The sequence below is a fragment of the Meles meles genome, chromosome 2 (assembly GCF_922984935.1).
Source record: "Meles meles chromosome 2, mMelMel3.1 paternal haplotype, whole genome shotgun sequence".
In the NCBI taxonomy this organism is placed as follows: Eukaryota; Metazoa; Chordata; class Mammalia; order Carnivora; family Mustelidae; genus Meles; species Meles meles.
Window position 1 is genome coordinate 118,226,040 of NC_060067.1, and position 23,419 is coordinate 118,249,458.

Genomic DNA, 23,419 nt, shown 5'->3' on the forward strand with positions numbered 1-23,419 from the left:
TAAGTAATATGAATAATCAGGGCATGTATAGATGCACATAATCAGTGTACTGGATGATATGAAATTCTTATTTATTATAATTTATATTTGATTAGTACCAATTGATAGTCTAGGAATTGACAAATTTCAAATAAAGTTCAGAACCCATTCTTTGGAAATCCAGCTCAAGAAACACTATAGACATTATTTTGCATCTTACTATTTATTCAACTTGCTATGGTCTGATATTTGTTTCCCTCCAAACTTCATATATTGAAATCCTAACACACCAAATGTGACAGTAATAAGAGGTGGGATGTTTGGAAGATGATTAGGTCATGAGACCAGAGTCCTTGTGAATGCAAAGTATTTCCTGATAAAAGAGTTCTCAGAGAGATCACTTGTCATTTTTACCATGTAAGTTTATAGAGACATGGTAAATGAGACAAAAGATGGCTGCCTAAGAAGTGGGCCCTCATCAGACATTAAATCTGCTGGTGCTTTGATCTTTGACTTCCCGATCTCCAGAACTGTGAGAAATAAATTGTCATTTGTAAGTTTCCTAGTTTACAGTACATTATGACAGCAGCCCAAAAGACCAAGATACGACTCTTGCTTACTTCCTCTACCTCAGAGCCTACGGAATTAGTCTAAGTTCCTTATAAAGCACATACTATTCTTAACACCAAACAACTTAGTCACATGGGAAACACACAACTGAGTATTTACAATTTTAGACCCTCAGGGCCTAGCTTGGGACCCTGGTTCTTACTTCTCCTTTGGCTCAGATCTCATGACACTTCCCTTTCCTCAACTCCATCTTTACACTATTGAAATAATTCATACTTCTCCAAGCCACATCCCCAACAACCAGCATTATGATTTTCTGTAGCTTTTTATAGTCAGAGTAAAGTATTTCTGCTAATATACCTTTACATAAGCTTTTACATATAGCAGGAACTCAATGAATGTGAGTTAATTGTTCTGAATGACTCACCACATTCAATAATGTAACAAATAGTGATAGATGACAAAAATAGTGACAGATAATATCACCAAGTGACTAAGGCCCATCAGAAAGAACAAGAAAAGAGAAGGAGAGAAACGACTAATGTTAGTAAGAGGATAGACTACTGTCAGCTTTATTCCTGTGGGCATCATTGCCAGAAATTTTGACCAATCTCTCTTTATCATGGTGCAGCAACTGGCATAGCTCCATTTTTCTACTTGGCTTTGCTGCCGCAGGTTCTATTGCTTCACGGACAAGGGAGAAAAGTGAGCTTAATTCCTCTACCCCTAATTATGCCTTGACAATTCTGTTCAGCCTTTTGAAAACTTTCAGGCTCAAGCAATGCTGCCAAAGTCTCTGTTATTGAGCAGAACCTAACTACTCTAAATTAACCTTTGCTCTTAATAAGAAATACATGAATTAAAATTCTAATATAACAGGTTTAGCTGACTTCAAAAGTGTTTGTCACAACTCCTGACATGAAGTTTTCCTATCAGATTTACCACAGTAAAAGAGATTACCTGCAGAAAAGGACATGTCTAGTACAGACATAAGCTGACTATTGATAATATAATGCAGGAACTTAAAGGAAAGCAGACAATTTTCTTAGGTGAGACTCTGACATCAACAGTATTCAGAATATTCAAATTGCATCTATCTTCATAATTATTTGTATTAGGCTGTTAAGTAGAGTCTAATAGGGCGCCTGGGTGGCTCAGTGGTTTAAGCCGCTGCCTTCGGCTCAGGTCATGATCTCGGGGTCCTGGGATCGAGTCCCGCATCGGGCTCTCTGCTCTCTGCTCGGCAGGGAGCCTGCTTCCCTCTCACTCTCTCTGCCTGCCTCTCTGCCTACTTGTGATCTCTCTCTGTCAAATAAATAAATAAAATCTTTAAAAAAAAAAAAAAAAGTAGAGTCTAATATATCCATCTGGCAATTGTTTACCTTCTGACTTTCTGTTCTATGAGTCAGCCACTATTCAAGAGGATAAAAGTTTCTGTGCAAACACTTGCACCTTGCCTTACCTCTCTGGAATGCATTTAAAGTGATGTTCATTCATTTATCTACATTATTATCTTCACTATAGCAACAGTAAATAGAATTTTCTGATTTTTCATAATTATTATCCAACTTTAAATTTGTGCCACCAATATTTTTCCTGAACAATTGCTAGACATAATAGAATTTACGCAAAATTATTTATGTGTGGTATGAAAACTGCACTGAAGAAATGCTCAATTTGTGTTACAAAAAACTTCAGAACAGAGTATTTGCTTATTTTACTTATTTTATTTCATCTGTCAGCATGGCTATTTAATACTACATTATATGATTAAAGCAATGGATGACCAATATCTTTAAAAACATTTTAAGCCTAATATTTTCCAATCTCACATAGTTATCAAAGAAAATACAAAAATGTCTAAATTATCTGATATATGGTAAAATTCATTGTACTTAATTCTATGAACATTTTATTTTACAGTTGCAACTGCACATTGATATCATTCAACTTCTAAAACTGTTTGTTACAGAAGTAAGTAGATAATTCCAAGATAGACCAGATGAAAGTCACTGCCAGATAAACAAAATTCAGGTTGAGCCTACTTTCTAATAGCTTCTCATATTCATGGTCCATCTCAAATGGGAATATTAATAACAAATCATAGTCTTTGAACTGTACCTGGATTGCTAACTTCTTATTTAAAGAAAAATATGTTAGAGTACACGTTGCACTTACAGGTAAACTCTTAAGCAATGTTAGAGATTATATATATATTTTTAAAGATTTTATTTATTTATTTGACAGAGAGAGAGACCACAAGTAGGCAGAGAGGCAGGCAGAGAAAGAGGGAGAAGCAGGCTCCCTGCTGAGCAGAGAGCCCGATGCGGGGCTCGATCCCAGGACCCTGAGATCATGACCTGAGCTGAAGGCAGACGCTTAACCCACTGAGCCACCCAGGCGCCCCGAGATTATATTTAAAAACAACAAAAGTGGGTGTGTTTATGATCCAGAGTGTATATGAAACGGTAACACTTAAGAGTAAGAAATACACGCTGTATATGCTACATATGAGATCAGTTACCTAAATTATCATTGATAATGATGTCATTGTCTTAAATATAGTGTTTATTTTATGCCCATTCTGAGTCTGCTATCTGGAATAGATGTAAAAAGAGATCTTGTTAATACCGGTGTACACAGCAATGATTCCTACCTCTGCTATTATCCCATATCAAGATCTTCTACACATTCAGGACCAACAGTTGTTGAAGAACACAGCACCAACCACATGTTGACTTCAACTGCTTCTAAATAAAACTGTAATGGCACCTTGCTGGCAGATAGAATAAATGTTTCATCGATGCCAATCCACTCGGAGGTGGATCCCCAAACCAAAGTTGAAGTAATTAATGACTCAGCTTCTTAAAAGTTATTTTTTTGGTGGGAAATACAAAGTTGTTTTTATTTTTCAGATTTTCAAGGCTTTTATTGGCTTTAGGATTTTCTCACAGTAGTTCAACATCTTGTCTTTTATGTGCAAATGAACCCAGAAATATCTTCCCACTACAGGTATTCTGTACCTGAATTCTATCTATCCTTCCAAGTTCTGTACCTCTACTCTAAATTCAGGCTTTTCCTATACAATCCCTACTTTTGAAGATTATGAAAGACAATCCAAATCTGTGTATCTGGTAGTTTTCTGGGGTTCTGTTTAACTCAACCATAGAGAAAGTGGATCCCTGAGTTCAATTTTCCAAGGTCAAGTTTAACAAACGCTCATAAAACTTGTCCACTAAATATGTCATAGGGACTCTGACTACAGTAAGCAGACAGAGTATGACTCAATACTCTGAAGTAAGGCTGTAATAAGCCTTTTAACAAAGAGAGTCTTCTATCAGTTCCACTCGGAAAACTAAAAAAATCTAAGGTACCAACCTATGCAACAATAAAGAAACTCGGTGAGATTGAAATTCAAGAAATAAAATGGATATGTGAACTGGAGATGAGGTGGAAGGTATGACATAATTTTTAGCATGTATTAATATGGACAAGTTCTATATCTTGTACATGTCTTCCTGAAATCATCTGGGCAGTGTGTAAGAAGGATCTGGACAATAATATGAGGCTAGTATGCAACATAAAAGTATTTGCTTAATTTTCCCATTAAAATCTTTTCCCCTGAGGTTTAGTATGTCTAGCAGATAATGATTATCTTTTAACAGAAATTAGACCAAATTTGTCTTGGTTTTAATTTACATAAAATTATTTTATCAGAATATAAAATTACAATTTTTCTTAATATTAGACCATTCATCATATATCAATAATATGGTCTGCAAAAACCAAATGATAGGTATAGTAATCATTTAAAATGTATCCTGACAGAGCTAAAGGAAACTTTAAAATAATACGTGTTTAGTATATTTGTGTAACATAATATAGACAGCATTGTTTGGTAGTTGTTATTTCAATTTAAATTTTACTGTCAGTATTCATAATCAGGAATTTAGTAAGCTATTTTTTTAAAGCAGTAATTCTTTGATATCCTCAACCATAAGATTTTAAGGACTATAAGTTAATCCAAATACAGTGACATTTAAGTGAATTTGCCAAATTTAGTGGAAATTAAAACAGCATTGGAAAATACATTCAAGTAAGTACACTGATGAATATATATAAACATTTAAGGAAATCTATTTCCTTCTACATTCCCTCAAACCCAAACTCCTTACACCTGACTCAGAATTTGATAGAGCCTGAAACTGATTAATAAAAGACTACAACACATCATTTTTATTCAGTGTAGTTGATTAAAGATTGCTGCAAATTTTTATCATTCCCCCTCAAGAGATAGTTTATTTGTCTTTCACTTGAGTCAAGGTTGGCCTTATGTACAGAAGAGTTAACATAGCAGGCTTTAGTCTGTCTGTCTATTATGGCCTTAATTGTGTCCTTCCAAAATTCACATGTCATTTTTTTTTTTACATTTTTATTTATTTATTTGACAGAGAGAGAGAGAGAGCACACAAGCAGGGGGAGAGGCAGACAGAGGGAGAAGCAGGCTTCCCACTGAGCAGGGAGACCAACGGATGTGGGGCTTGATTCCAGGACCCTGTGATCATGACCTGAACCGAAGGCAGATGCTTAATCAACTGAGCCACCCCAGGCACCCTTCAAAGTTCATGTTAATGTTCCAATTCCTGATACCTCAGAATATAACCATATTTAGAAATAAGGTCTTTAAGGATGTGAATAAGTTAAAATGAGGCCATTTGGGTGAGACCTAGTTCAATATGATTAGTATCCCCATAAGAAAAGGAAGAGATAACAGGGAAGTGCATCCACAGACGAAAGCCATGTGAAAACAATGAGAAGGACATCTGCAAACCAAGGAGAGAGTTTCACTGGAAACCAATCCTACCAGTACTTTGAACTTAAAGTTCTAGCCTTTTACAACATCCCAAAACTAAATAATCCAAATAAAAATGGGCAGAAGACATGAACAGACAATTCTCCAAAGAAGATATGGATGGGTGCACCTGGGTGGCTCAGTGGGTTAAAGCCTCTGCCTTCAGCTCAGGTCATGATCTCGGGATCCTGGGATCAAGCCCCGCATCGGGCTCTCTGCTCTGTGGGGAGCCTGCTTCCTCCTCTCTCTCTGCCTGCCTCTCTGCCTACTTGTGATCTGTCTGTCAAATAAATAAATAAAATCTTTAAAAAAAAAAAAAAGATATGGATGGTCAAGAGACATGAAAAGATGTTCACTATCACTTACCATCAGGTAAGTCCAAATCAAAACTACAATGAAATATTACCTTACAACTGTCAGAATGACTAAAATCAATAAATACAAGAAACAACAGGTGTTGGCGAGGATGTGGAGAAAAAGGAACACTTGTGCACTATGGGACTGGTAACTAGTGGTGCAACCACTCTGGAAAACAGCACGGGGTTTCCTCTAGAAGTTAAAAAGAGAACTATCCTATGATCCAGCAAACACACTACTGGGTATTTACCCAAAGAATACAAAAACACTAATGCTATGTCTTTTCCATAATTGGCCTGGCAGTTTCCACATCTTGGAACGTTCACTATGTGTGAAGCCAGATGTCATGTAACAACCTTAACTACTCTAAAATACTGTGAGAAAATGCTGTTAGAAAACTCAAGGTAGTCTGTAAGGAGTTATCCTGTATCTACTCCAGTTGAGCCTTCAGATAACTCCATTCTCCACCCACTTGTAAGAACCCAAATAAGAACTGTCTAGATATGTTTACAACCTAGAGAATCATAAACAACAATAAGAAATTATTGTTTGGGCACCTGGAAGGCACAGTCGTTTGAGCACCCGACTCTTGGTTTTGGCTCAGGTCGTGGGTGATCTCAGGGTCATGAGATTGAGCCCTATGTAGGGCGCTCCATGCTCAGTGCAGAGTCTGCTTAAGATTTTCTCTCACTCTCCCTCTGCCCCTCCCAGCCATGCTCTCTCTCTTTCTCTCTCTAAAAAAAAACGAATAAATCTATAAATAGAAATTATTGTTTTAGGTTGCCAAGTTTTGAAATAGTTTATTACACAGAAACAATCATTTTATTTTTAATGTACACATTATTGATAATAGGTCCTTATTAAAATTTGTTGCCAATAGGAAAACATTTGGTGCCATTTTGTATTTAAAATTATTACCATATCATAAACACATTCCTTAAATATATAATCAAGTGTGGTAGAAAAAGAAACAAAAATAGGGGAATAAAAAGAGTATCAGAATCAGGAATAATCTTCAAACCTGATCTTTTTTGATATCCCATATATAATATATTAAAAAATCCTGCAGAGTCATATTTAAAATATATACAAAATCCCACCAACACTCACCCTACTCAACCTTTACCACTCCAATTTTGTCTGCGATCATGCTCACCTATAGGGGCCTTGATGTCCTCCTTCTACCATGTCTCCAAAGTCAGAGTAATAGTTTTAAAATAAAGTCTAACTTTCATAGAAACATCACCAAAGGCAAGGGAACAAGGGAAAAAATGAACTATTGGGACTTCATCAAGATCAAAATCTTTGGCACAGCAAAAGAAACAGTCAACAAAACCAAAACACAGCTGACAGAATGGGAGAAGATATTCGCAAATGACGTTATCAGATAAAGGGCTACTATCCAAAATCTATAAAAAAGTTATCAAACTCAACACCCAAAGAACAAATAATACAATCAAAAAAAGGGCAGAAGACATGAACAGACATTTCTGCAAAGAAGACATCCAAATGGCCAACAGACACATGAAAAAGTGCTCCACATCACTCGGCATCAGGGAAATAGAAATCAAAGCCGCAATGAGATACCACCTCATACCAGTGAGAATGGCTAAAATTAACAAGTCAGTAAATGACAGATGTTGGCAAGGATGCAGAGAAAGGGGAGCCCTCCTATACTGTTGGTGGGAATGCAAGCTGGTGCAGCCACTCTGGAAAACAGCATGGAGTTCCTCAAAACGGTGAAAATAGAGCTACCCTACAATCCAGCAATCACACTACTGGATATTTACCCTAAAGATACAAATGTATTGAGCTGAAGGGGCATGTGCACCCGAATGTTTATAGCAGCAATGTCCACAATACCGAAACTATGGAAAGAACCTAGATGTCCAACAACAGATGAACATCTTTATAACTGTCATGAACGTCTGGATAAAGAAGATGTGGTGTATATATATACAATGTAGTACTATGCAGCCATCAAAAGAAATTAAATCTTGCCATTTGCAACAACATGGTAGAGCTAAAGGGTATTACGCTGAGCAAAATAAGTCAATCAGAGAAAGACAATTATCATATGATCTCTTTATATGAGGAATTTGAGAGGCAGGGGGAAGGTTGGGGGGTAAGGAAGGAAAAAATGAAACAAGATGGGACTGGAGAGGGAGACAAACCTTAAGAGACTCTTAATCTCAGGAAACAAACTGAGGGTTTCTGGAGATTAGTGGGGGAAAACACAGGGTGGGTGGGTCATGGACATTGGGGAGGGTATGTGCTATGGTGAGTGCTATGAAATGTGTAAGTCTGATGATTCACAGACCTGTAATTCTGGGGCAAATAATACATTATATGTTAATAAAAAAGAATTATCTTAAAAAAAAAAAAGAATGATCTTCTCACCACCACCAAAAAAATAAACAAAAGTTGTATTTCATTTTTATCCCAGAAGGGTGAGCAGTCTTTATGAATATAAAAAGAGGATGCTTAAGTCATTTTTTCCTTAATAAAGAACTTTTATATAAAAAAAACAAAAGTCTACCTTCTTTTTCCCAAATACTCTAATGGTCTCACATCTCATGTAAAACAGGATCTCGAGCCTTTCTTTGGACTACAAGGCCCTTCATGACCTGGTTTCTCTCTGACCTGATATTACTTGCCCCCTCAGTCACTCTGCTCCAGCCACAGGGCAATCTATTGATCCTGAAAAGGCCTGGATGAGTGGCTTACTCCCTTTCTTCATTACCATCTCTGCTAAAATATCCCTTAATGAGAATGGCTTTCTTTGGCCATCTATTTGAACAATATCATACTTCAGAGTCACTTTCTGTCTTCCAAACCCCGCTTCATTCTACATCATAGCATTTACCATCCTTATCTGAGACATTATATATTTGTTTATTGACTCTCCCTTCTCACTAGAACCTAAATACCATGAAAGCAGGAATTTAGTCTGGGTTGTTTACACTGAAACACCAGGGCCTAGAATATTATCAAACACAACTCAGTAAGTTGATTCACTAAGATATGAATGAGCAAATGAATGAAAGAACATATGAATGAGTAAGTAGATGACACAGTAAAAATTACAGGACTATATATCACTTGGGGTTATTTTTGGGACATGAAAAAAGTGATTTCCAATAATAAGAGAGGCCATTAAATTCACTGAATGAGAAACAACAGCAATAAACACTCACACAAACTCCCACTCTCCTGGAGTCTCCAAATGTGCTCTTTTCTATTATATTGTCAGGCAAAATAAACTGACACTACTTAGTATGCTGACATTACAACATACAAAGAATAAACTATCAACAGTGCTTTGTTTACAATGTGAGTTTTTTCAGTATCTAATGTGATTGAACAATGTTGCTTCAGTGGAGCTTGCATTTAGGAGGTTATCAGGTTAATCTGTGGGGGAAGGTTTGGGAAATTAAAGAAAATATACAACAGTGTATTCCTGATAAAAAGATGCTATATGTCCTTATGCTTGCAGATCTATTAATTATGTATTTATTTTTCCAAGTAATGTTTTATTATATTCACCAGCTTTCCCTTAAGACAGATTCATTGTATTTACTCCTTCTACCTCATAATTAGTGAACATTTCCATTAATTATTTTTCATACAAGGAATCTGATATATGAGCTTATCTGAATACTCAGGGCAGGAAATAAATAGCATGCCTTCTAGAAATGAATATTAAATACTATTCTTCAGCAAAGTAAAGGATTTATGTTTAAAGTGAATTACTGCTCTCACATGTGGAAAGAAAGAACAAGGGATTAAGTGGAAATAATTCTGCTTCATGTTATTTATAACATACAGAACCTCTTGCCTTAAATTTAGAGATACTTGTTCTATGAAATCTAATAGTACATATACTGATACCATGTGCTATTTGAAGCACTTTCTATTTGTTAATTGTTTAATGTTATAAAAACCCAATGAACATATAGGAGTCAAGATGGTGGAGAAGTAGCAGGCTGAGACTACAGCAGGCAGCAGGAGATCAGCTCGATAGTTTATCTAAACATTGCAAACACCTACAAATCCAACGGGAGATCGAAGAGAAGAACAGCAATTCTAGAAACAGAAAATCAACCACTTTCTGAAAGGTAGGACTGGCGGAGAAGTAAATCTAAAACGACGGGAAGATAGACCGTGGGGGAAGGGGCCGGCTCACGGCAAGTGGCAGAGCAACGGAGCACATAATCAGGACTTTTAAAAGTCTGTTCCACTGAGGGACATTGCTCCAGAGGCTAAACCGGGGTGAAGCCCACGTGGGGTAGGCGTGGCCCCAGGTCCCGCAGGGTCACAGAAGGATCAGGGGTGTCTGAGTGTCGCAGAGCTCGCAGGTGTTAGAACGGAGAAGCCGGCTACAGAGACAGAGCCGAGGATGAGCTCTCAGCTCAGGGTTACCTTGAACTGGTCCCAGGCTGGGTGAGCTGGGAGTGCGGCTGGAGGCTGGGGATATGGGAGTGATTGGGTGCTGTCCTCTGGGGGCGCACTGAGGAGTGGGGCCCCAGGCTCTCGGCTCCTCCAGGCCAGAAACTAGGAGGCCGCCATTTTCATTCCCATCCTCCGGAACTCGACGGAAAGTGTTCAGGGAACAGAAACTCCCAAAAGCGAACCTGAGCGGATTACTCAGTCTGGCCCCCAGTAAGGGTGCGGCAATCCCGCCTCGGGCAAAGACACTTGAGAGTCACTACAACAGGCCCCTCCCCCAGAAGATCAACAAAATATCCAGCCAGGACGAAGTTCATCTATCAAGGAAAGCAGGTTCAATACCTAAGACAGCAGCAGAATTCCAGAGGAGGAGAAAGCAAAGCACGGAACTCATGGCTTTCTCCCCATGATTCCTTAGTCTTGCGGTTAATTCAATTTTTTTTTCAATGTTTTTTCTTTCTTTTTTCTTTTTCTGCTAAATTTTTTTAAAACTTTTACCCTTTTCTTTTTTAACGTTTTTTGACTAGTTTTTCTAAAATATATATTTTTTCTTTCTTTTTTATGTTTTTCTTCATTTGTTTTATTTTTTATTATTTTTTCTTTTTTTTCCTGAACCTCTTTTTATCCCCATTCTCCCCCCCACAATTTGGGGTCTCTTCTGATTTGGTTACAGCGCATTTTTCTGGGGTCTTTGCCACTCTTTTAGTATTTTATTTGACCCTTCATATCCTCTTATCTGGACAAAATGACAAGACGGAAAAAATCACCACAAGCAAAAGAACAAGAGGCAGTACCGAAGGCTAGGGACTTAATCAACACAGACATTGGTAGTATGTCAAATCAAGAGTTCAGAATGATGATTTTGAACGTTCTAGCCAGGCTCGAAAAAGGCATGGAAGATATTAGAGAAACCCTCTCTGGAGATATAAAAGCCCTATCTGGAGAAATTAAAGAACTAAAATCTAACCAAGTTGAAATCAAAAAAGCTATTAATGAGGTGCAATCAAAAATGGAGGCTCTCACTGCTAGGATAAATGAGGCAGAAGAAAGAATTAGTGATATAGAAGACCAAATGACAGAGAATAAAGAAGCCGAGCAAAAGAGGGAGAAACAGCTACTGGATCATGAGGGGAGAATTCGAGAGATAAGTGACAACATAAGACAAAACAACATTAGAATAATTGGGATTCCAGAAGAAGAAGAAAGAGAAAGGGGAGCAGAAGGTCTATTGGAGATAATTTCCCTAATATGGCAAAGAGAACAAGCATCAAAATCGAGGAGGTGCAGAGAACCCCCCTCAAAGTCAAAAAGAATAGGTCCACACCCCGTCACCTAATAGTAAAATTTACAAGTCTTAGTGACAAAGAGAAAATCCTGAAAGCAGCCCGGGACAAGAAGTCTGTAACATACAATGGTAAAAATATTAGATTGGCAGCAGACTTATCCACAGAGACCTGGCAGGCCAGAAAGAGCTGGCATGATATATTCAGAGCATTAAATGAGAAAAACATGCAGCCAAGAATACTCTATCCAGCTAGGCTATCATTGAAAATAGAAGGAGAGATAAAAAGCTTCCAGGACAAACAAAAACTGAAAGAATTTGCAAACACCAAACCAGCTCTACAGGAAATACTAAAAGGGTCCTCTAAGCAAAGAGAGAGCCTAAAAGTAGTAGATCAGAAAGGTACAGAGACAATATACAGTAACAGTCATCTTCCAGGCTAATAATGGCACTAAATTCATATCTCTCAATAGTTGAATATTAATGGGCTAAATGCCCCAATCAAAAGACACAGGATATCAGAATGGATAAAAAACCAAAACCCATCAATATGTTGCCTACAAGAAACTCATTTTAGACGCGAAGACACCTCCGGATTTAAAGTGAGGGGGTGGAAAACAATTACCATGCTAATGGGCATCAGAAGAAAGCTGGGGTGGCAATCCTTATATCAGATCAATTAGATTTTAAGCTAAAGACTATAATAAGAGATGAGGAAGGACACTATATCATATTCAAAGGGTCTGTCCAACAAGAAGATCTAACAATTTTAAGTATCTATGCCCCTAACGTGGGAGCAGCCAACTATATAAACCAATTAATAACAAAATCAAAGAAACACATCAATAATAATACAATAATAGTAGGGGACTTTAACTCTCCCCTCACTGAAATGGACAGATCATCCAAGCAAAAGATCAACAAGGAAATAAAGGCTTTAAATGACACACTGGACCAAATGGACATCACAGATATATTCTGAACATTTCATCCCAAAGCAACAGAATACACATTCCTCTCTAGTGTACATGGAACATTCTCCAGAATAGACCACATCCTGGGTCACAAATCAGGTCTCAACCGGTATCAAAAGATTGGGATCTCCCTTTCTGTATTTCATTGTTAGTGCATAAGAAAGCTACTGATTTCTGTACACTGACTTTGTATCCTGCCACGTTACTGAATTGCTGTATGAGTTCTAGTAGTTTGGGGGTGGAGTCTTTGGGGTTTTCCATATAAAGAATCATGTCATCTGCGAAGAGAGAGAGTTTGGCTTCTTCCTTGCCAATTTGGATACCTTTTATTTCTCTTGGTTGTCTGATTGCCTTTGAGAGAATCGATTCCATTTACTATAGCACCAAGAACCATAAGATACCTGGGAATAAACCTAACCAAAGAGGTAAAGGACCTGTACTCGAGGAACTACAGAACACTCATGAAAGAAATTGAAGAAGACACAAAAAGATGGAAGACTGTTCCATGCTCTTGGATTGGAAGAATAAACATTGTTAAAATGTCTATACTGCCTAGAGCAATCTATACTTTTAATGCCATTCCGATCAAAATTCCACCGGTATTCTTCAAAGAGCTGGGGCAAATAATCCTAAAATTTGTATGGAATCAGAAGAGACCCTGAATTGCTAAGGAAATGTTGAAAAACAAAAACAAAACTGGCGGCATCACGCTACCCGATTTCAAGCTTTACTACAAAGCTGTGATCACCAAGACAGCGTGGTACTGGCATAAAAACAGACACATAGACCAGTGGAATAGAGTGGAGAGCCCAGATATGGACCCTCAACTCTATTGTCAAATAATCTTTGACAAAGCAGGAAAAAATATTCAATGGAAAAGACAGTCTCTTCAATAAAAGGTGCTGGGAAAACTGGACAGCGATATGTAGAAGAATGAAACTCGACCGTTCTCTTACACCGTACACAAAGATAAACTCAAAATGGATAAAAGACCTCAACGTGAGACAGGAATCTATCAGAATCCTAGAGGAGAACATAGGCAGTAACCTCTTCGATATCAGCCACAGCAACTTCTTTCAAGATATGTCTCCAAAGGCAAAGGAAACAAAAGTGAAAATGAACTTTTGGGACTTCATCAAGATCAAAAGCTTCTGCACAGCAAAGGCAACAGTCAACAAAACAAAAAGGCAACCCACAGAATGGGAGAAGATATTTGCAAATGACAGTACAGACAAAAGGTTGATATCCAGGATCTACAAAGAACTTCTCAAACTCAACACACACAAAACAGATAATCATATCAAAAAATGGGCAGAAGATATGAACAGACACTTCTCCAATGAAGACATACAAATGGCTATCAGACACATGAAAAAATGTTCATCATCACTAGCCATCAGGGAGATTCAAATTAAAACCACATTGAGATACCACCTGACACCAGTTAGAATGGCCAAAATTAGCAAGACAGGAAACAACGTGTGTTGGAGAGATGTGGAGAAAGGGGAACCCTCTTACACTGTTGGTGGGAATGCAAGTTAGTGCAGCCACTTTGGAGAACAGTGTGGAGATTCCTGAAGAAATTAAGAATAGAGCTTCCCTATGACCCTGCAATTGCACTGCTGGGTATTTACCCCAAAGATACAGATGTAGTGAAAAGAAGGGCCATCTGTACCCCAATGTTTATTGCAGCAATGGCTACGGTCACCAAACTGTGGAAAGAACCAAGATGCCCTTCAACGGATGAATGGATAAGGAAGATGTGGTCCATATACCCAATGGAGTATTATGCCTCCATCAGAAAGGATGAATACCCAACTTTTGTAGCAACATGGACGGGACTGGAAGAGATTATGCTGAGCGAAATAAGTCAAGGAGAGAGAGTCAAGTATCATATGGTCTCACTTTTTTTGTGGAGCATAACACATAACATGGAGGACATGGGGAGATGGAGAGGAGAGGGAGTTGAGGGAAACTGGAAGGGGAGATGAACCATGAGAGACTATGGACTCTGAAAAACAACCAGAAGGTTTTGAAGGGGCGGGGGGGTGGGAGGTTGAGGAACCAGGTGGTGGGTAATAGGGAGGGCATGTACTGCATGGAGCACTGGGTGTGATGCCAAAACAATGAACACTGTTATGCTGTAAATAAACAAACAAACAAAAAAAAGATTGGGATCATTCCCTGCATATTTTCAGACCACAATGCTCTGAAGCTAGAACTCAATCACAAGAGGAAAGCTGGAAAGAACCCAAATACATGGAGACTAAACAGCATTCTTCTAAATAATGAATGGGTCAACCAGGAAATTTAAGAAGAATTGAAAAAATTCATGGAAACAAATGGTAATGAAAACACAATGGTTCAAAATCTGTGGGACACAGCAAAGGCAGTCCTGAGAGGAAAATATAAAGCGGTACAAGCCTTTCTCAAGAAACAAGAAAGGTCTCAAGTACACAACCTAACACTACACGTAAAGGAGCTGGAGAAAGAACAAGAAAGAAACCCTAAACCCAGCAGGAGAAGAGAAATAATAAAGATCAGAGCAGAAATCAATGAAATAGAAACCAAAAAAACAATAGAAAAAAATCAATGAAATAGGAGCTAGTTCTTTGAAAGAATCAATAAGATTGATAAACCCCTGGCCAGACTTATCAAAAAGAAAAGAGAAAGGACCCAAATCAATAAAATCATGAATGAAAGAGGAGAGATCACAACTAACACCAAAGAAATACAGACAATTATAAGAACATACTATGAGCAACCCTACGCCAACAAATTTGACAATCTGGAAGAAACGGATCCATTCCTAGAGACATATAAACTACCACAACTGAACCAGGAAGAAATAGAAAACCTGAACAGGCCCATAAGCAGTAAGGAGATTGAAACAGTCATCAAAAATCTCCAAACAGGGGCGCCTGGGTGGCTCAGTAGGTTAAAGCCTCTGCCTTCGGATCAGGTCATGATCCCAGGGTCCTGGGATCGAGCCCCGCATCGGGCTCTCTGCTCCGCAGGGAGCCTGCTTCCTCCTCTCTCTCTGCCTGCCTCTCTGCCTAGTTGTGATTTCTCTTTGTCAGATAAATAAAATATTAAAAAAAAAAATCTCCAAACAAACAAAAGCCCAGGGCCAGATGGTTTCCCAGGGGAATTCTACCAAACATTTAAAGAAGAACTAATTCTGATTCTCCTGAAACTGTTCCAAAAAATAGAAATGGAAGGAAAACTTCCAAACTCATTTTATGAGGCCAGCATCACCTTGATCCCAAAACCAGACAAGGATCCCACCAAAAAGAGAACTACAGACCAATATCCTTGATGAACACAGATGCAAAAATTCTCACCAAAATACTAGCCAATAGGATTCAACAGTACATTAAAAGGATTATTCACCACGATCAAGTGGGATTTATTCCAGGGCTGCAGGGTTGGTTCAACATCCACAAATCAATCAATGTGATACAACACATTAATAAAAGAAAGAAAAAGAACCATATGATACTCTCAATAGATGCTGAAAAAGTATTTGACAAAGTACAGCATCCCTTCCTGATCAAAACTCTTCAAAGTGTAGGGATAGAGGGCACATACCTCAATATTATCAAAGCCATCTATGAAAAACCCACCGCAAATATCATTCTCAATGGAGAAAAACTGAAAGCTTTTCCATTAAGGTCAGGAACACGGCAGGGGTGTATCACCACTGCTATTCAACATAGTAATGGAAGTCCTAGCCTCAGCAATCAGACAACAAAAAAAATTATAGGCATCCAAGTCGGCAAAGAAGAAGTCAAACTATCACTCTTCGTAGATGATATGATACTATATGTGGAAAACCCAAAAGACTCCACTCCAAAACTGCTAGAACTTGTACAGGAATTCAGTAAAGTGTCAGGATATAAAATCAATGCACAGAAATCAGTTGCATTTCTCTACTCCAACAACAAGACAGAAGAAAGAGAAATTAAGGAGTCCATCCCATTTACAATTGCACCCAAAACTATAAGATACCTAGGAATAAACCTAACCAAAGAGGCTAAGAATCTATATGCAGAAAACTATAAAGTACTCATGAAAGAAATTGAGGAAGACACAAAGAAATGGAAAAATGTTCCATGCTCCTGGATTGGAAGAATAAATATTGTGAAAATGTCTATGCTACCTAAAGCAATCTACACATTTAATGCAATCCCTATCAAAATACCATCCATTTTTTTCAAAGAAATGGAACAAATAATCCTAAAATTTATATGGAACCAGAAAAGACCTCGAATAGCCAAAGGAATATTGAAAAAGAAAGCCGAAGTTTGTGGCATCACAATTCCGGACTTGAAGCTCTATTACAAAGCTGTCATCATCAAGACAGCATGGTACTGGCACAAAAACAGACACATAGATCAATGGAACAGAATAGAGAGCCCAGAAATAGACCCTCAACTCTATGGTCAACTAATCTTCGACAAAGCAGGAAAGAATGTCCAATGGAAAAAAGACAGCCTCTTCAATAAATGGTGCTGGGAAATTGGACAGCCACATGCAGAAAAATGAAATTGGACTACTTCCTTGCACCACACATGAAAATAGACTCAAAATGGATGAAGGACGTCAATGTGAGAAAGGAATCCATCAAAATCCTTGAGGAGAACACAGGCAGCAACCTCTTCGACCTCAGCCGCAGCAACATCTTCCTAGGAACAACGGCAAAGGCAAGGGAAGCAAGGGCAAAAATGAACTATTGGGATTTCATCAAGATCAAAAGCTTTTGCAAAGCAAAGGAAACAGTTAACAAAACCAAAAGACAACTGACAGAATGGGAGAACATATTTGCAAACGACATGATCAGATAAAGGGCTAGTATCCTAAATCTGTAAGGAACTTAGCAAACTCAACACCCAAAGAACAAACAATCCAATCAAGAAATGGGCAGAGGACATGAACAGACATTTCTGCAAAGAAGACATCCAGATGGCCAACAGACACACGAAAAAGTGCTCCACATCACTCGGTATCAGGGAAATACAAATCAAAACCACAATGAGATATCACCTCACACCAGTCAGAATGGCTAAAATTAACAAGTCAGGAAATGACAGATGCTGGCGAGGATGCGGAGAAAGGGGAACCCTCCTACACTGTTGGTGGGAATGCAAGCTGGTGCAACCACTTTTGAAAACAGCATGGAGGTTCCTCAAAATGTTGAAAATAGAACTACCCTATGACCCAGCAATTGCACTACTGGGTATTTACCCTAAAGATACAAATGTAGTGATCCGAAGGGGCACGTGCACCTGAATGTTTATAGCAGCAATGTCTACAATAGCCAAACTATGGAAAGAACCCAGATGTCCATCAACAGAAGAATCGATAAAGAAGAGGTGGTATATATACACAATGGAATACTATGCAGCCATCAAAAGCCATTTGCGACGACGTGGATGGAACTAGAGGGTATCATGCTTAGTGAAATAAGTCAATCGGAGAAAGACAACTATCATATGATCTCCCTGATATGAGGATGTGGAGATGCAACATGGGGGTTTAGGGGGGTAGGAGAAGAATAAATGAAACAAGATGGGATTGGGAGGGAGACAAACCATAAATGACTCTTAATCTCACAAAACTGGCGGTTGCTGGGGGGAGGTGGGTTTGGGAGAGGGGGAGGGGGTTATGGACATTGGGGAGGGTATGTGCTATTGTGAGTGCTCTGAAGTGTGTAAACCTGGTGATTCATAGACCTGTACCCCTGGGGATAAAAATACATTATATGTTTATTAAAAGAAAAAAAAGGATGAATACCCAACTTTTGTAGCAACATGGACGAGATTAAAGTGATTATGCTGAGTGAAATAAGTCAAGCAGAGAGAGTCAAGTATCATATGGTTTCACTTATTTGTGGAGCATAACAAATGACATGGAGGACATTGGGAGATGGAGAGGAGAAGGAAGTTGAAGGAAATTGGAAGGGGAGGCGAACCATGAGAGACTATGGACTCTGAAAACAACCGTTTTGAAGGGGCGAGGGTGGGAGGTTGGTGGAACCAGGTGGTGGGTAATAGGGATGGCACGTATTGCATGGAGCACTGGGTGTTGTGCAAAAACAATGAATACTGTTACGCTGAAAAAATAAATAAAATGGAAAAAAAAACCTATTTTATAGATGGGAAAATTAAGATACCAAGTAACAAGTCAAGGTCATACAGATAGAAAGTGTCAGAATGGAAATTTGTCCTAGAAATCAGTGATCATTATAGAAACGATAGGCAAATTTATATCATTTATCCAAATAGTTAATGGTTGATAGGTATTATTTTCTGGGATTACTATTTTTTTCTACACACTATTTTTTGTAAGTGAGAGCAAACTATGTTTGCTACTAAATGCTGAGTTTGGATCTATGGCCAAGAGGAATTAGCATCATTTCTTTCTCTAATATTCCAGGAGTACATGACAAGATGAAATTTTGAGACATTAATTTATTTCCACCTCTTTATCCCTTGCTTTTAATAAGGTGGCACTGAGAAAAATCTTCAGACAGTTCAGACAATTCCTTTTCTCTATTCTGTTTCTAAAAAGTACATTGAGAAGATCCCCCCCCCACCCCCAGGTTCTGGTTGACTAAAGAAGAGAGGAATAATCTCCAAGGGAAATTAAAAAAAAAAAAAAAAAAGGAATTTCTTTAGTCTAGACTAAATGGTGATTTCTGGAGATGAGTAAAAGTAGTCTAAGAACTTTGGATTTCACAAGAAGAGAAAACTCTAGAAATATCCCTGGGTCTGGGTCAGCTCCTGGGGAAGGTAGCTGGGTCTCTAACAGGGTAGCTGCATTGTGAATTGTAGGCACTAGATGCCCAATTTCATTAGACACTCCACAAACCTATGTATCACAGAAAAGCAGCTGTCAATTAAGATCTTATTAAAGATATGATTTTTCATAAGATTTTGTCCCATATACCATAAGATGGAAACACTGAGTAACACTAAATTTTGAAATGTTACTATCTTCTTGTTATTGTAGAATAGATCAATAGATCAATGTTGTAGAATAGATCAATAGATCAATGTTGTAGAATAGATCAATAAATAATATAATCAGAATATTACTCAGTATTTAACAATTCTCTGATATAAAATAACCTTTTAACAATTATTATTGTCAATCATTTATTTCAGGATTTATTTATTTATTTGTGAGAGAGAGAGAGTGAGTGTGACAGGGGGAAGGGTTGAAGAAGAGGGAAAGAGCATCTCCAGCAGACTCCCTGCTGAGCATGGAGCTAGATTTAGGGCTCAGTCTCATGACCCTGAGATCATGACCTGAGCTGAAATCAAGAGTCAGCTGCTTACCTGACTGAGCCACCCAGTGCCCCTTGTCCACCATTAAGCAACAAAGCATCTTTAATTAGAAAACTAAAGACACACAATGTAATTCATAACTTTCTAATAACAATACAGCAAATACTGAGTACTTAGAAATCAATACCAGCCACTGTACTAGGTTTAAGCAGTATGAAGTTGAGTAGGTTATGCTCTTCATATAAAAAAGAAAAAAAACTCACAATAAAAACTAATTTTAGGATAAAATCTGAAAATCATGAAAACCATAATGAATCCCAAAATGCATAACTATCTGCCTTTAAACCAAATTACACTGAAATTATTGCATGTAAGTTAAGTGAGTCATCTCAACTTTCCAAGTTTTTTCTTCCCCCATGATCTCGAGGATTGCCTTTATTTACAACAATTTCAATGAAACTCAAACATCCCTGGTACAAATATAAAATAGCTGACCTCACGCTCTGGTTTAAAAAGATACATCTAATCTTAAACAGTAAAACAAGAAAATGACTTCTTACTTGTAATACATATAGTCTCCCAAGCTGAAGAAATCTACAAACCATACTCAATTCCTTATTTCCTTATTTCCTTAAATATTTTTAAGATATAATGTGTTTGGAGGAATGATTCCATATTTCAATTTTCATTATTTTATAAAGACCTCATAATCACTTAATTACAAGCTAGAGTCATCAATGAAAATTTAACCAACTAATGGAAATATAACCTACTCAATGAGGGCTAAATAATGGATCCTGAATTTATTACTTAAATTAAGATAAATAAGCGATTCAAAACCTCTAATTCATGTGAGATCAAACTATTGCAAAGAAATCACTGTTTCCTGCATGCAGGGCAAAACATGTAGTCTATAAAGTATTAACTTCTATTTCAAACCGTACTTTCATTTACCAACCAGAATGACAAGGAAATGACAAAGATTTTACCATTTGAAATTAGATCCTTACGTATTAAACCAGTTCACTTTACCATCTATATCATGCAATATTTTACTATAGCAAAGTAAGTATTTAAGTATCCTAAAAGTATCACAAGTAATTATTTTTTGTTTATTTTTTTACCTTGAAAGGCAATGGCTCTTCAGTAAGAGGACTAACAGGAAGTGAAGTGGTGCTACTTGCTGGGCTCATATCTGCACTCTGCAAGGAAAACATAACTGAATTAAACAGATATATTCTGGTAAAGATATATTCTGGTAGATATTTTTATTATTCCTAGTTTAGAATTAAATCCTTCTTTGTAATAAATAAATAACAAATGAAATATGGGTGTAAAAAAATTCACATTACGTTATATTCTGAATCATTCCTTATTTAGAAATAGTTAACTGAAAAATTTGCTTAATTATCACTTATTAATGTACATTTTAAGTGCATTTTATTAAATACCATGATTATCTTTGTGTCAGGACAGTATTTAAAATTTTATTTGCTTCCTTTAGATTTTTGTCCCCCTTTTTTTTGAAAGTTATACAGTATCTGCGACGATTTCCAATTCGCTTTCAGGCTGATTTTCAAACATATATTGAAAAGTTATTCACTTTTATTTAGTGAAAATTTAAGTAACTGTATCCAGTTTTCATTCATTATGAAAACTATGTTTGTCATCAATATGTAATTGGAAAATGAAGAAACATTAAAATTTTAAATTCCCATATCCATAGCCCCTAACACTTTATAATCTTTCTTACATTCTGCTAAACAAAACAAAACAAAAGTGTAAGAACAAAGGATTTACATAAAGAATTATTGGAATGTTTCTAATGCAGTTCTTCTAGTCCTGTAAAAATGTAATAAAGTAACACTTCTTAAAGAGATTAGCCTAAAAAAAAAAAAAAAGAAGAAGTATGGGTTAGAAGTTTACCATTACTTTTTCTAAAAGCAAGAAAAAAAATACTGATAGTAGGTAGCAACAAAAATTATGTTACTATATCCTTAATTCACTCTGTCAGAGTAATTCTTTCTTTTAAGTAGATAAGCAAATAAAACATTGAAAAGAATGAACAGCAACATATTCCAGCTTGGTTACCAACTGTGCATGCACTCAAATACAGAAAATTTTGCAATGAAGATTAAAGCAAAAGAATGGATTAATTTTGATTGTGATAAGGGAATAAGTAGGCAAGTTTGGCTGATTTAATGCCAAAAAAGAACACATTCAAAGAACAGATGCTACAACTGTTAAAATTCTTAGAGTCTCTTTCCATTCATGAGGTTATTTTCAATTCATTTGATTTAGGTGTACCGTAAATTGGACACATTTTAAATATCCATAAAGTGGGATTATTTCTGACACTATTTCAGCAACAATGCATAAGGACATATGCATAAGGACATAGTTTATACTCAGTATAATTTTTTTTACATTTTTTTTCCCATTTTATTTATTTTTTCAGCGTTAACAGTATTCATTCTTTTTGCACAACACCCAGTGCTCCATGCAAAACGTGCCCTCCCCATTACCCACCACCTGTATTTGCGACGATGTGGATGGAACTAGAGCGTATCATGCTTAGTGAAATAAGTCAATCGGAGAAAGACAACTCAGTATAATTTTTATATAACATGTACTGCACCTACTTCAGAAACTGATCTAAGACTGCACATTGACTTAAATTGTCTAAAAGAGGAAGTTAGGTAAAAACTGAACAGTAATTCTACTGAAGGAAGCAGAAAAATACATAATTGATAATTGAGTTGAATTAGCTACTGATGTAATTTCTTAATTTATTCAGAACTTCTTGTCCATTATTTGATCAAAATCAGGAAATATTCTGAACTGCTGCCTTTCACTATCTGATTATATGATATAATAGAAAAACAAAGGTCTTCTTAGGAATGAACTTACCACAGGATTCTAAAATTTTAAAAAATGGGTAAAACTTTTTTTTCCAGACTTGAAAAACAAGACTCCTGAGCTGTTTTTCTCATTGGATTTCTCATGAGAAATTAGGCAAATAATAGAATACAGTTCATATGTAGTTGAATTATCTGGTATTTTCCTTAAGAACTGATACTCTGCATAGCCTCGTAAAGTATCAGGCCCTTAAAAGTCATATGTTCAGAAGACAGAGATGACATCCAGTTATGAAAATTTAAAACCCTGTATCATATTCTCACAGATGAAGATTTTTGAACTTCCATAAGAACATGAACCAAAATCAAGTTTCATGGTTAACTTCTTTTAGGATTGAGGTCTCTCACAACTTCCCAGAAATAAATGTGTCATGCCTAAGCACTGTTAGAAAGCAGACTCCAAAACCTGCATCATCTAACCTTGATTCTTTGAATGTCATTCTTAGAGAAAACTGTGTTCCAGCTTTAACTTTCAAATCCATCTTATAGTATGACACTTTAATTCTACTGTTCCTAGTGAATCTTGAGAAAAATGTTTTTAAAAAACAAATCAATCTTATGTGACATCTGATACACTGCACTTAATTATCAAGTTGAAAAATACAAAGTAAAAATAGAAAAACTGTATCTTCATTTTTAGCTTATTGTTTTTCCATTTGCATTTCAGTGATCTGTAATTTAGGTGCCATTTCAATTTGCTTACACTTTTAGATATCTGATACTATAGAAAACTCTTCAGATATAAA

The 23,419-nt window shown here is 36.9% G+C and overlaps 1 protein-coding gene across 3 annotated transcripts in view; it reads right to left on the reverse strand.

Moving 5' to 3' along the window:
- CCSER1 (coiled-coil serine rich protein 1) overlaps window positions 1-23,419 on the reverse strand; it is an 877,572-nt gene that overhangs the window by 298,356 nt on the left and 555,797 nt on the right. For all 3 annotated transcript variants that reach the window (XM_045997844.1, XM_045997841.1, XM_045997843.1), the window contains one exon: window positions 20,880-20,957. In XM_045997844.1, the coding sequence (XP_045853800.1) occupies window positions 20,880-20,957 (78 nt within the window). The remainder of the gene's footprint in view (window positions 1-20,879; window positions 20,958-23,419) is intronic.